The sequence below is a fragment of the Schistocerca gregaria genome, chromosome 10 (genome assembly GCF_023897955.1).
Source record: "Schistocerca gregaria isolate iqSchGreg1 chromosome 10, iqSchGreg1.2, whole genome shotgun sequence".
Classification (NCBI taxonomy): domain Eukaryota; kingdom Metazoa; phylum Arthropoda; class Insecta; order Orthoptera; family Acrididae; genus Schistocerca; species Schistocerca gregaria.
In genome coordinates this window covers 130,558,758-130,572,808 of record NC_064929.1, presented here as the reverse complement: position 1 = coordinate 130,572,808, position 14,051 = coordinate 130,558,758, and the positions used below count along the sequence as shown (strand labels likewise).

Here is a 14,051-nt window from a genome sequence, read left to right as displayed (position 1 = left end):
CCAAGAGCCAACTGATCTTCCCCGACGTCAGCTACTACCAGTTAATCCATTCTTCTGTAACGAATTTGTGTTAGTTTTTTGCAAGCCTGACTTGTTAAACGGACAGTTCGGTAATACTCACGTCTGTCGGCAATTGCTTTATTTGCAATTGGAATTATTAATATTCTTTTTGATGTCTGAGGGTATTTCGCCTGTCTCATACACCTTGCTCACCAGATGGAAGAGTTTCGTCGTGGCTGACTCTCCCCAGGGCTATCAGTAGTTCAGAACGGAATGGCGTCTATTCCAAGGGCCTTGTTTCGACTTAACGTCTTTCCGTACTCTGTCAAATTCTTCTCGCAGTATCGTATCTCCTACCTCGTGTTCAACTACGTCCTCTTTCATTTCTATAACATTGCCTTCAAATTCATGTCCCTTTTATAGACCCTCTATATTATCCTTCCGCGTTTCAGCTTTACCTTCTTTGCTTACAACTGATTTTCCATCTAAGCTTTCGATATTCATACAGCTGCTTCTCTTTTCCCTAAAAGTAGCATTAGTTTTCTGTAAGCGGTATCTACCTTTCCCCTAGTGAAATATGTTTCTAAATCCTCAGATTTGTCCCCTACCTATTCCAGCTTAGTCATTTTGCACTATGTGCCAGTCTCATTTTTGAGATGTCTGTATTGCCTTTCACCAGCTTCATTTTTGCATTTTCTCCTTTCATCTGCTACATTCATTATGTCCTGCGTTATCCAAAGGTTTATACTAGGCCTTCTCTTTCCACCTAGTAGTGATTCTCCAGCAGAAGGAGGTTCTTACTCATTGGTCTGAAGATGACCACAGTAGTGGCTGAAACCGGTCACCATAATAAATTCATTGTGATCAAGACTGTTTTGATAGTAAATATTTGTAACACATCGATCACAATCATTCCCATAATGTATTCAAAAGTATTTAGTGTATGAAACTTCCTGGTAGATTAAAACTGTGTGCCCGACCTAGACTCGAACTCGGGACCTTTGCCTTTTGCGGGCAAGTGCTCTACCATCTAAGCTACCGAAGCACGACTCACGCCCGGTACTCACAGCTTTACTTCTGCCAGTATCTCGTCTCCTACTTTCCAAACTTTACACAAGCTCGCCTGCGAACCTTGCAGAGCTAGCACTCCTGAAAGAAAGGATACTGCGGAGACATGGCTTAGCCACAGCATGGGGGATGTTTCCAGAACGACATTTTCACTCTGCAGCGGAGTGTGCGCTGATATGAAACTTCCTGGCAGATTAAAACTGTGTGCCCGACCGAGACTCGAACTCATATCAGCGCACACTCCGCTGCAGAGTGAAAATCTCATACTGGAAACATCCCCCAGGCTGTGGCTAAGCCATGTCTCCGCAATATCCTTTCTTTCAGGAGTGCTAGTTCTGCAAGGTTCGCAGGAGAGCTTCTGTAAAGTTTGGAAGGTAGGAGACGAGGTACTGGCAGAAGTAAAGCTGTGAGGCGGGCTCGGGTAGCTCAGATGGTAGAGCACTTGCCCGCAAAAGGCAAAGGTCCCGAGTTCGAGTCTAGGTCGGGCACACAGTTTTAATCTGCCAGGAAGTTTCATATCACTGCACACTCCGCTGCAGAGTGAAAATCTCATTGTATTTAGTGTATATTTTACCCAGTGGATATTAAGCTTTGAGAAGTTCGCTGCCCCGGCAGCCATATGTGTACTTGGTCTGTAGTGTTATCTTCCAAATGTTCCCCTTCTGATGCCCTCTTCAGTGGACTGGACCTGTGGTGGTCACATGGGGACAAGCGTGCACTGTCAGGGTGGATGGACTCAGTGAGCTTTACACAAGTCGGATCTCCTCTACACAGCGACATGTCATGCAGGAGGAAGACACCATAGATCGGATGGTAGCATAGTTTGTCACAACAAGCAGTCATGGCATCAGATGACAGCCTGCAGCGGTGGGGCACACTCACCTTCCTTCAACCGTGCAGGTACACAATCAGTGATACCTCTGTTGACTCCTCAAACTTTCCTCACAGGAGTCTTTGCCTCAGTTTCTGCTCCCCCTCCAACATTCCCCCATCTCCATCTCTGGCGTTAGTAATGGACGCATGCTTCATTGCACGAAAGCCTCTGCTCTTTCTTCATAGAAAAGATTCAGATATCGCCAACAGTTGTCTTTCCACACGATTTTTAGTTCCCTAGTGTGGACACACGTAGCCTACCTTGCGACACTTTTCAGTATCCAAATGAGCCTGATAAAATGGTACGGACACGCTGATTCTGATCCCCATCTGTCACGCAATCTTGGCAGCAGTAATGTGGCGGTCACCTTCTGTCAACTCACACGTGGCTCGAATATTGTCTGTCTTCATTGTCGCTACTCGCTGGACACTAATTACAGCTTTGATTTTCCACTTTATCACGACCCTTGTGGAACTTGGACCAATTGAACACTCGGGTTTTACTCAGATTAACAACAACAAATAGGGTTCGGAGTCTCTTCTGAATGTCGTTCGATTTCTTCTCTTTCTTAGCGAGCAAACTTATAACCATGGTTTGTGCAACAGTGGAAGCAGAATGGCCATCCTGGGCGTGCGAGCCGTGTGCAGGGCTGCCACCTCTCCTGTCCATTCTTCCTGCAAGCGATTGCCTATTGCGCCGCTCTGCTGACGTCACTTCGAGAGTCAAATGAACATAATTCCGATTTATATGGCTGTTTGCGAATCGTTAACTTTGAACTTAACTCGATACAGTGTTAAGGTGAAGCAGTTGACTTGGACTTCGTGTATTTCAATACAGCCTTCAGAGATGAGAGAAAGTGGATGTGTTTGAATCATCAATTAAATAGCGGTTCACAAACAAGTATTCAAAAAACGTTATCGTGGAAGTAGGGGCCAAGAGGTACTGGTGAAATAACACACACTGCTAAGGTTATCTTTTCATTGTAAAGACTTTCTTAATAAGAAATTTTTAAGTCTGGCATTTAAAAAAAAAGCAATGTCAAAAACAATTTCCAATAGGTGACAAATTTTTTTTATGAAAATTAGATTGCCAGATATGTTGTTAACAACTTCCCAATAATAAAATAATAACTTGACATATGTATATATAAGACAACAATTAAAAAACTCTTTTAACTAGCTGACAAATGCAAGGTATGACGTTAACAACTTCCCAATAATAAGATTCTAAACTTGTTATAAGAGAACAATTCCTTAAAAAACACCTTTAAATAGTTAGTTTGTACTAAAGCTAAAATAGTTGTTTCTTGCCAGTTAAATAACCGACATTACCCCTGTCAGTTGTTAAAAGATAAATGTCAATAAGCCAGCACACAAACATTCACATTAAAGGCAGTTCCCAAAAAAATTTTCCTTGGCTCGGTGAGGGAGTGAAACGTGTAAAGGGGCCCAAATCACAATAGGCGGAATAGTTAATGGTGGTCTACAGGGCCACAGCAGATCAGCCCCTGTGCCTGCACAGACTCTGAACCACAGAGACACACGACACCGACCCCACATCACCCAGACGAGGTGTGAATGAAACGGCCCGACCCAGAAGCAATTACCACATCCCTGCGGACAGGCAAACGAAGACTGTGGTGGGAAGACCCCAACAAAACCTTCGGTCAAGAAACTCATACACTTCACTAGAACTTGAAATTTAATATATATATATATATATATATATATATATATATATATATATATATATATATATATATATATATAACTCTGTTGCATAAAAACAGTACTCAACTTCTCAAACTCCTCCACAGCGCCGGGAACACGTCGCATTTCCAAATGCTCGTCAGAGCCAACCGCTGCCAGTGGTTTCAACGGCCGATAAGAAGACATACGGTCCTAAGCGCTGATCTCCTGCACCACGGCCTCTAAGCTTCATAAGCCATGTACATGCAGACTTAGCCCGTGACAGCCACGAGGTCGGCCAAAGCACGTGGCGAGCAGTTGACGATCCCCAACAGCAGGGGGGGGGGGGGAACACCTCTCTCGGTCCCAGCCCAGTACATACTCCTCGATCGTCACACGACCGTATACTTGGTGCACCTCCCGCCAGAGGGCGGTAGCGATCCAAACAGTGTGCCAAACCGAAGGCGCCACCACAAACACTAGACGCGAAGCGAAAGTACTCCGGCTGGCGCGCTTTTCAAAGGGCCAGACACGACTACGGCTCAGTGTTCTTTCACTGAAATGTAGGATTTTATTAGGTACAGTACTTAGAGGAAATTTGATCGTTACAGATTTATTCGAGTCAGCGCAACACTGGTTTACAGGTGATTGAGCTACCCCTACCAATCCGTTTTATGCAACCTACACTAGTCTGTTTCAAGAATTGTATACAGATAGGCGACAGTCATGTAATTGAGACAAGTATGCACAGTTCACAAATGGAATCATACTGTAAAAAATACAGGTGAGGTCCTGTATATGTTGGCCATTACCCCCCCCCCCCCCCTCGAGAGGTCAGCGTGACAGATTCTCCACTCAGGGACTGGGTGTTGAGTGGTCTTTATCTTCATTTCATCCCCATTTGGAGTGCAGGTAACCCAATGTGGCGTCGAATGTTATAAGACCTGCACCAAGGCGGCCGGACCTGCCCTGCAAGGGGCCTCCCACACAATACCAAACGCTCATTTCCAATTCCATTACCCCATCCATCAGTCCGCTCTCCCTGCTGTCCCTGCAAACACAAGCACGGACAGTGGTGGTGGTGGTTGGGTTGTGGTCGCGGTGTTGTCGGTGATGGGACTGTGGCTAGTAATATACTGTGGGGATCAAACAGAAACCTTTAGTTTGTTATGTAATTTGTGTTGTTATATGTATGATTATTTGTAGATATCACTAAAAAATGATCTAAGACTGACATTAGTCAGCTGATGAAACGGGTCTCAGCCTATGTAGAAACAGTGTCATCCTTGACAGAGGTTCACCATTGCTTTCTGCCTTTCTGATGTGGTGTGTGGTGTTCCTACAGGGCTGATCCTGGTGCCCAATGGGGCGGACATCGGGTACGCCCTGGGCGACCCCCGGCCCGCGCCGTCACCTAGCCCCCCTGGAGCGCTGAACGCGACTCCCTCACTGGAGGTGGTCACCCCCTCACAGTGGCAGGTCACCAACGCCAGCCTGGGGCCGGGACTCTTCACCGCGGAGAGCCCCGCGGCGCTGGCCAACGAGTCGTCGGTGGTGTCACGCAAGCCGCAGTCCAGCCACCCCTGGGGCGTCGTCTTCACCATCCTGGGCACCGTCTTGCTCGATTTCGACGCCGATGCCTGTCAGAGCCCCGCCAGGGCCTACCTGCTCGACGTCACCGTGCCAGGTACCTTCCAGTCTACTCTGGCCCAAGTGTCTAAATCAGTACTGTGTGGTGTGGGACAGCTTTCCCATATCTCCTCATTGCTAATGCAGTCAAGTTGGGAAATTCGTGCGCTCCTGTCGAGTGATCCATTTGTTCAAATGTGTTGAGGCGTCGCAGCTAGGGCGCGATCGCCAATTTGTCTATTAAAGCCTTCATGTATGAATGTATGTTTGCTCCAGTGTAACCAGTCAGAATCTTATACGATCTGCAACGGGCGAGCTGTGTCCTGCAGATATTACAGGTCGTGTGAATTACTTTTGAACACATTATCTGAAAACTGTCTTGAGCAGCTAAATCGACAGCCAACGCGTAATGGAAATATTTTAGATCTGGTAGCCACGAACAGACCAGACCCAATCGACGGTGTCAGTGTTGAGACATGGATTAGTGATCATGATGCTTTCATTACGACTACGCTTACGAAAGTTAAAAAGTCGGTCAAGAAGGCTAGCAGAGTATTCATACTAGAAAGAGCAGATAAGCAGTTGTTAACATCCCACTTAGTAAATGAATCGACTTCATTTACTTCCGGTGCGATGGACGTGGAACAATTATGGGCAAATGTTAAACACATTGTAAATCACGCGTTCGACAAGTATGTGCCGAAAAAGTGGGTTACGGACGGAAAAGACCCACCATGGTTTAACAGCGCAATTCGGAGAATGCTCAGGAAGCAAAGACAGTTGCACTCGCGGTACAAGAAAGATCGGGAGAATGAGGACAGGCAAAAGTTAGTAGAGATTCGTGCTGCTGTAAAAAGAGCGATGCGCGAAGCATACAACCACTACCACCGTCATACCTTAGCAAAAGATCTTGCTGAAAACCCAAGGAAATTCTGGTCTTGTGTAAAATCGGTAAGTGGGTCGAAGGCTTCCATCCAGTCACTCACTGATCAGTCTGGCCTGGCAACGGAAGACAAGAAAACCAAAGCTGAAATTCTAAATTTATCATTTGAGAAATCTTTCACGCAGGAGGATAGTACAAACATACCGCCGTTTGAGTTTCGTACAGATTCCCGTATGGAGAACACAGACATCCCTGGGGTTGTGAAGCAGCTGAATGGGTTGAAATAAATAAATCGCCTGGGATTCCAATTCGGTATTACAGAGAGTACTCTACTGCATTGGCTCCTTACTTAGCTTGCATTTATTGCGAATCTCTTGCCCAACGTTAAGTCCCGAACGACTGGAAAAAAGCGCGAGTGAAGCCTGTATATAAGAAGGGTAGAAGGACGGATCTTCAAAATTACAGACCAATATCCTTAACACCGGTTTGTTGCAGGATTCTCGAACATAATCTTAGTTCGAATATCATGAATTACCTTGAGACAGAGAACTGGTCCATGTGTCAGTACAGCACGGCTTTAGAAAGCATCGCTACTGTGAAACGCAACTCGCCCTTTTTTCACATGATGTCTTGCGAACCGTGGATGAAGGGTATCAGACGCCATATTCCTTGACTTCCGGAAAGCGTTTGACTCGGTGCCCCACTGCAGACTCATAACTGAGGTAATAGCATATGGGATTGGTTCCCAAGTATGTGAGTGGCTCGAAGATTTCTTAAGTAATAGAACCCAGTACATTGTCCTCGATGGGGAGTGTTCATCGGAGGTGAGGGTATCATATGGAGTGCCCCACGGAGGTGTGGTAGGTCCGCTGTTGTTTTCTATCTACATAAATGATCTTTTGGATAGGCTGGATAGCAATACGCGGCTGTTTGCTGATGATGCTGTGGTGTACGGGAAGGTGTCGTCGTTGAGTGACTGTAGGAGGATACAAGATGACTTGGACAGGATTTGTGATTGGTGTAAAGAATGGCAGCTAACTCTAAATGAAGATAAATGTAAATTAATGCAGATGAATAGGAAAAACAATCCCGTAATGTTTCAATACTCCACTAGTAGTGTAGCGCTTGACACAGTCACGTCGATTAAAGATTTGGGCGTAACACTGCAGAGCGATATGTAGTGGGACAAGCATGTAATGGCAGCTGTGGGGAAGGCGGATAGTCGTCTTCCGTTCATTGGCAGAATTTTGGGAAGATGTGGTTCATCTGTAAAGGAGACCGCTTATAAAACACTAATACGACCTATTCTTGAGTACTGCTCGAGCGTTTGGGATCCCTATGAGGTAGGATTGAGGGAGGACATAGAAGAAATTCAGAGGCGGGCTGCTAGATTTGTTACTAGTAGGTTTTATCATCACGCGAGTGTTACGGTAAAGCTTCAGGAACTCGGGTGGGAGTCTCTGGAGGAAAGGAGGCGTTCTTTTCGTGAATCGCTACTGAGGAAATTTAGAGAACCCAGCATTTGAGGCTGACTCCAGTACAATTTTACTGCCGCCAACTTACATTTCGCGGAAAGACCACAAAGATAAGAGAGATAAGGGCTCGTACAGAGGCATTTAGGCAGTCATTTTTCCCTCGTTCTCATTGGGAGTGGAACAGAGAGAGAAGATGCTAGTTGTGGTACGAGGTACCCTCCGCCACGCACCGATTGGTGTATTGCGGAGCATGTATGTAGATGTAGATGAAGATGTAGCTGTAGATGGAGACGTGCGTCACGACCATAAGGCGTGACTGCAGCGTGTGAAAGTAGCGGAGAGGCGCTTACAGAGTAGTCACATTCTCTGGAACTATAAGAATTAATAACTGAACTAGAAATAGCCCGAGAAACTTCATATTAGGTACATAACCTTCTGTTGCGTAAAGGAACCATCTGTCAAGATCTGAAGCCAATAACTGTCTTAATTGGGAAGTTACAAAAGGAAAAAAGAAAAGTCAGTTCTGATTGGCCGTAATTCTGTACAGCAAAGAAGAAGTGAGACGGTTTGCCACATAACGCAGGAGATAGAGGTGCTTGTGGCGGCAGAGAGAGAAGAAGCAAGTGGTGGACTAGCGTTCGAAGGAGCGGCAGAGAGAGAAGAAGCAAGTGGTGGACTAGCGTTCGAAGGAGCCAGTCATTCTGAAAGTGTCTGAACGCATTATGTGTGAAATAGAGTGATATTGTGACTTCTGTGTTTCGGTACAGTGACAAAGGTAGCTGGTGTTTACCATTAACTATTTGTGAAATTTTAAGAGTCGAGAGATACAGTACTGGCCATTAAAATTGCTACACCAACAAGAAATGCAGATGATAAACGGGTATACTTCCGAGAAATATATTATACTAGAACTGACATGTGATTACATTTTCACGCAATTTGCGTGTATAGATCCTAGGAAATCAGTACCCAGAACAATCACCTCTGGCCGTAATAACGGCCTTGATACGCCTGGGCAGTGAGTCAAACAGAGCTTGGATGGCGTGTACAGAAACAGCTGCCCATGCAGCTTCAACACGATACCACAGTTCATCAACAGTAGTGACTGGCGTATTGTGACGAGCCAGTTGCTTGGCCACCATTGACCAGACATTTTCAATTGGCGAGAGATCTGGAAAATGTGCTGGCCAGGGCAGCAGTCGAACATTTTCTGTATTCAGAAAGGTCCGTACAGGACCTGCAACATGCGGTCGTGCATTATCTTGCTGAAATGTAGGGTTTCGCAGGGAATTCTGTGAAAGAGAAACTGAGACACGGTGATACAGAGCTTGCTGTTTGTTACTCTGGGAGGACTCACTTACAATTGCAACTTCTTGGTGTCTCAATAAATAAACCATTTAAAGTGTATATGAGAGACGAATGGGACAAATTGATGATGGATATCACCAAACATGAATTCACCCCAATCAAACAAGTGTGTCAGCGGATGAAACAGTCGTAGTCTGGAGTGAGGAAACATTATTTTTAAGTCTTTTAAGAAGTTCGCCATCAGTAACGCTCTCGATGATAATGAAGACCATCTGACATACGAGATGCGACACTAAAGTAATGAGCCTGATGTGAAAAAAATGTTGCTTACCATTTTAGTCAAGTTTAGTGTTGTCTACTTCAAAGCAGTTCCCTTCTGATTGCACACACTTTTTCCAGCGCTTGATGGTAACATTTCTGGAACTCATCTTCTGTAATGTTCTCCATGACCCTCATCACAGATTTTTGGACATCTTGTTTGAAAATTGTGTCCCTTGACCCCCATTTTGGAAATAGAAAAAAGTCGCATAGAGCGGTATCTGGTGAATAAGGAGACCGTGGTAGTACTGAAATTTGTTTTGAGGTGAAAAATTGCTGTACTGACAGAGCGGTATCGGTTGGCACATTATTGTGATACAGAATCCAACTATCAGCAATCTTGGTACGTACACGAAGAACTCTTTTACGAAGTCTTTCTAAAATTTCTTTGTACTAATATTGGTTAACTGTCTGACCAGGAGGCACCCACTCTTTATGAACAATTGGAATCAAAGAAGCCGTGAGGTTGATGGTCGTCTGCTGCGGTCTTCAACATTCGTTCTGCCTTCACTAAACATTTGATGCCAACGAAAAACTTGAGCTGTTGACATAACCTCTTCTCCAAAAGCCATCTGAAGCTTACCATAAGTTGTCGTCGCGTTTTGACCCAATTTAACGCCAAAAGAAATGGCATGCCGTTGAGCAATATTATGCAGTTCCATTTCCGTGACGAGAGACACAAACATGTGTTAACTTCCAGCATGAGATTTTCACTCTGCAGCGGAGTGTGCGCTGAATTGAAAACTTCCTGGCAGATTAACACTGTGTGCCCGACCGAGACTCGAAATCAGGACCTTTGCCTTTCGCGGGCAAGTGCTCTACCATCTGAGCTACCGAAGCACGATCTCATTACTTTATTGTCGCACCTCGTATGAAAAGGACAATGATGATGACGAAGAGGCAGAAGAAAAAGAAGAAGAAGATTATCATGAATTTTTTTAGTCTGCAATATAGTAATGAAAATGATAAAATGTTATGTAATAAATTACTTAGATAATAATGAGCTTCTTATAGTCCATAGCTTCTTATACAGTGTGGAGCGGAGGAAACGCATGTTTTTTGAACCGCTAGTACGCAGCGACGAGAGGGGATATTGACCTTGAATGGATGTTGGCAGGCTGACAATACAATGCCGTTTAAGTCGCTATGGAGCGTTGGAGCGTGTGTTCATTGTCGAGCAGTACTTAAGAAACAATGATTCCATGTTCACTGTGCAACGTCTTTTCCATCAAAATTTTAAGTTTTGGACGTCGAGGTGCAGTGCCTGATCGAAATACTGTACTTGGGTGGGTTGCAGCGTTTAGAAGTACTGGATCTGTGATGAAAATGAAACTACCCGGTCGTACTGCAGAAAATGTAGACCGAGTGAGAACGGCAGTTCTTGCAAATCTGAAACGATCGGCTAGACGACAGGCGTAGCGCTGGGTATGTCACTTCGTTCTCTTCACTGCATCTTATGTGATGGTCTTAAGTATCACCCGTTCAAGATAATGATCGTCCAGCAACTTAGTGAAGGGGATTTTGTGAAACGCAGAGAGTTTTGTCGCGTAATGGATCAAATTTTTACGAAAGATGCAGTTGCTACAGTCTTCATGAGTGATGAAGCATATTTTCATATGGACGGTTACGTCAATGTTCAAAATTGTCGGCATTGGGCGCTGGAGACCCCACATAGACTACACAGTTTCATACACTACTGGCCATTAAAATTGCTACACCAAGAAGAAATGCAGATGATGAACGGGTATTCTTTCGAAAAATATATTACACTAGAACTGACATGTGATTACATTTTCACGCAATCTGGGTGCATAGATCCTGAGAAATCAGTACCCAGAACAACCACCTCTGGCCATAATAATGGCTTGATACGCCTGGGCATCGAAAGCTTGTATGGCGTGTACAGGTACAGCTGCCCATGAAGATTCAACACGATACCACATTCCATCAAGAGTAGTGACTGCCGTAATGTGACGAGCCAGTTGCTCGGCCACCATTGACAGACGTTTTCAATTGGTGAGAGATCTGGAGAATGTGCTGGTCAGGGCAGCAGTCGAACATTTTCTGTATCCAGAAAGGCTTTACAGGACCTGCAACATGCGGTCGTGCATTATCCTGCTGAAATGTAGGGTTTCGCAGGGATCGAATGAAGGGTAGAGCCTGTAACACATCTGGAATGTAACGTCCACTGTTCAAAGTGCCGTCAATGCGAACAAGAGGTGACCGAGACGTGTAACCTATGGCAGCACGTACCACTAAGCCGAGTGATACGCAAGTATGGCGATGACGAATACACGCTTCCAATGTGCGTTCACCGCGATGTCGCGAAACACGGATCCCACCATTATGGTGCTGTAAACAGAACCTGGATTCATCCGAAAAAATGACGTTTTGCCATTCGTCGTCGAGTGCACCATCGCAGGCGCTCCTGTCTGTGATGCAGCGTCAAGGGTAACCGCAGCTGTGGTCTCCGAGCTGATAGTCCGTGCTGCTGCAAACATCGTCGAACTGTTCGTGCAGATGGTTGTTGTCTTGCAAACGCCCCCATCTGTTGACTCAGGGATCGAGACGTGGCTGCACGATCAGTTACAGCCATGCGGATAAGATGCCTGTCATCTCGACTGCTAGTGATACGAGGCCGTTGGGATCCAGCACGGCGTTCCGTATTACTCTCCTGAACCCACCGATTCCATATTCTGCTAACAGTCATTGGATCTCGACCAACGCGAGCATCAATGTCGCTATACGATAAACCGCAAAGTCGGAAACGTGAAGGTACGCATTTCTGCTCCTTACACGAGGCATCACAACAATGTTTCACCATGCAATGCTGGCCAACTGCTGTTTGTGTATGAGAATTCGGTTCGAAACTTGGCTCATGTCAGCACGTTGTAGGTGTCGCCATCGGCGCCAGCCATGTGTGATTGCTCTGAAAAGCTAATCATTTGCATATCACAGCATCTTCTTCCCCTCGGTTAAATTTCGCGTCTGTAGCACGTCATCTTCGTGGTGTAGCAATGTTAATGGCCAGTAGTGTAATAACAGTGTGGTGCTGCATTTCAAAGATGGGGGTTGTTGGACCCAATTTTTTTGGAGGAGAAGGAATTGCAGCTACTGTGACATCAGCGCGCTACGTTAAAATGTTAAACAACTTTCTTTGTCCAGAACTTGAAAGGCGTCAGGTGAGAATGAGAGAAATATGGTTTCAGTAGGCCTGTGCCACAGCTCACACGGCGAGAACATCCATGGACGTGGTTTGACAAATGTTCCCAGGACGTGTTATTTCGAAATATGGTGACGTTTACTGGCCCCCTCGCTCACCAGATTTTTCGATATGCCACTTCTTTTTGTGGGGATACTTAAAATCAAAAATCTACATGTACAAGCCTCGCACAATCGATGACCAAAGAATTTCATTCGTCAGGAAATTGAAGCTCGTGCCGAATGAAGTGTTGGAGAGAACCATGCGTAACTTTTGGGAGAGGATCCAAGTTTGTATCCAGCAGGAGTGACGTCATTTCCAAGACGCTATTTTTCGAACCTAATTAAAGTATGTAAATTTTAAAACTGCATTATAAATCTATCACTTAATGCTTGTTTTTATTATTTTTATCAAACCATGTCCCGGTCATTCAATAGTGATAAATATGCGTTTCCTCTGCTCCACACTGTAGTATGGTAGTAGGGAAGGTGAACGCTGGACTGCTGTTTTATCTGGAGAATTTAGGGAAAGTGCAATAAGCTATTGCGACCCATTCTTGAGTACTGTTCAAGAGTTTGGGGTCCCCACAAGCTCGGATTAGATGAGGACATCGAAGAAGTTCGAAGGCAGGTTGCCAGATTTGTTACCGGTAGGTTCTATCAGCACACAAATATTATGGAGATGCTTCGTGGGCTCAAATGGAAATCCCTTGAAGGAAGGCGTAGTTCTTTTTGAGGACCACTACTGAGAAAATTTATAGAATTTTTGGACTGACCACGAAGACAGGGTACGAGAAATTAGGGCTGATACCGAGGCATATAGACAGTCGTTTTTCCATGGGTCTATCTGCAAGCGGAAGAGAAATTAGTACTTCTAGTATCTCGTACTCTCCGCCATGAAACGTACGGCGTCTTGTGGAGTATGCAGCTCTAGCTGTTGAACCCTATCTAAAGTGCAAGTTATAAAGCCGGTGGTGCGTGCACAAGCTTTACAGTCAGCATCTCTGGTGCGTTACCTGTGCTTTACTCATGATCAGCCAGATGAGGCTGAAGCATGTGCAGCACCGTATACCTCTTCCTGACGTGCCGGGTCGAACTTTGTAAATGGGTAACAACCTAAGGAGCGGTCATTATCCAAATCGACGGTCTTAGCGTGGACCGGTTTCGTCAGTTACGAGCGTGTCCGATATTTAGATCATAAGCAGTGCTCTTTGGAAGTGCTTAACGTATTTGGTCAACTCTGGCCCCTCATGGCACTGTTTGCAAGCACACCTTAAGGACCTTCTCCACATGCGCAACTGGTTACGTACGGACGTAATATGTGTTACTTGATAAACGACGTGCACAGTTCACGTTGTGCACAGCTAGCCCTTATCACTCAGCTGCAAGTTCGTCTGTGCCACTAGGTGGATGCACACTGCAGCAGATTTTATCCACATTCGCTTGACATAAACCCCACTAAAAGGTTCAAATGGCTCTGAGCACTATGGGACCTAACAGCTGCGGTCATCAGTCCCCTAGAACGTAGACCTACTTAAACCTAACTAACCTAAGGACATCACACACATCCATGCCCGAGGCAGAATTGCGAGCCTGCGAACGTAGCG

At 45.3% G+C, this 14,051-nt stretch overlaps 1 protein-coding gene across 1 annotated transcript in view; it reads left to right on the top strand.

Annotated features, from left to right (window-relative positions):
• Window positions 1-14,051, top strand: part of LOC126293211 (proton-associated sugar transporter A-like) — a 476,357-nt gene that overhangs the window by 365,633 nt on the left and 96,673 nt on the right. Inside the window, exon 4 of the mRNA XM_049986334.1 lies at window positions 4,976-5,317. Within this exon, the coding sequence (XP_049842291.1) occupies window positions 4,976-5,317 (342 nt within the window). The remainder of the gene's footprint in view (window positions 1-4,975; window positions 5,318-14,051) is intronic.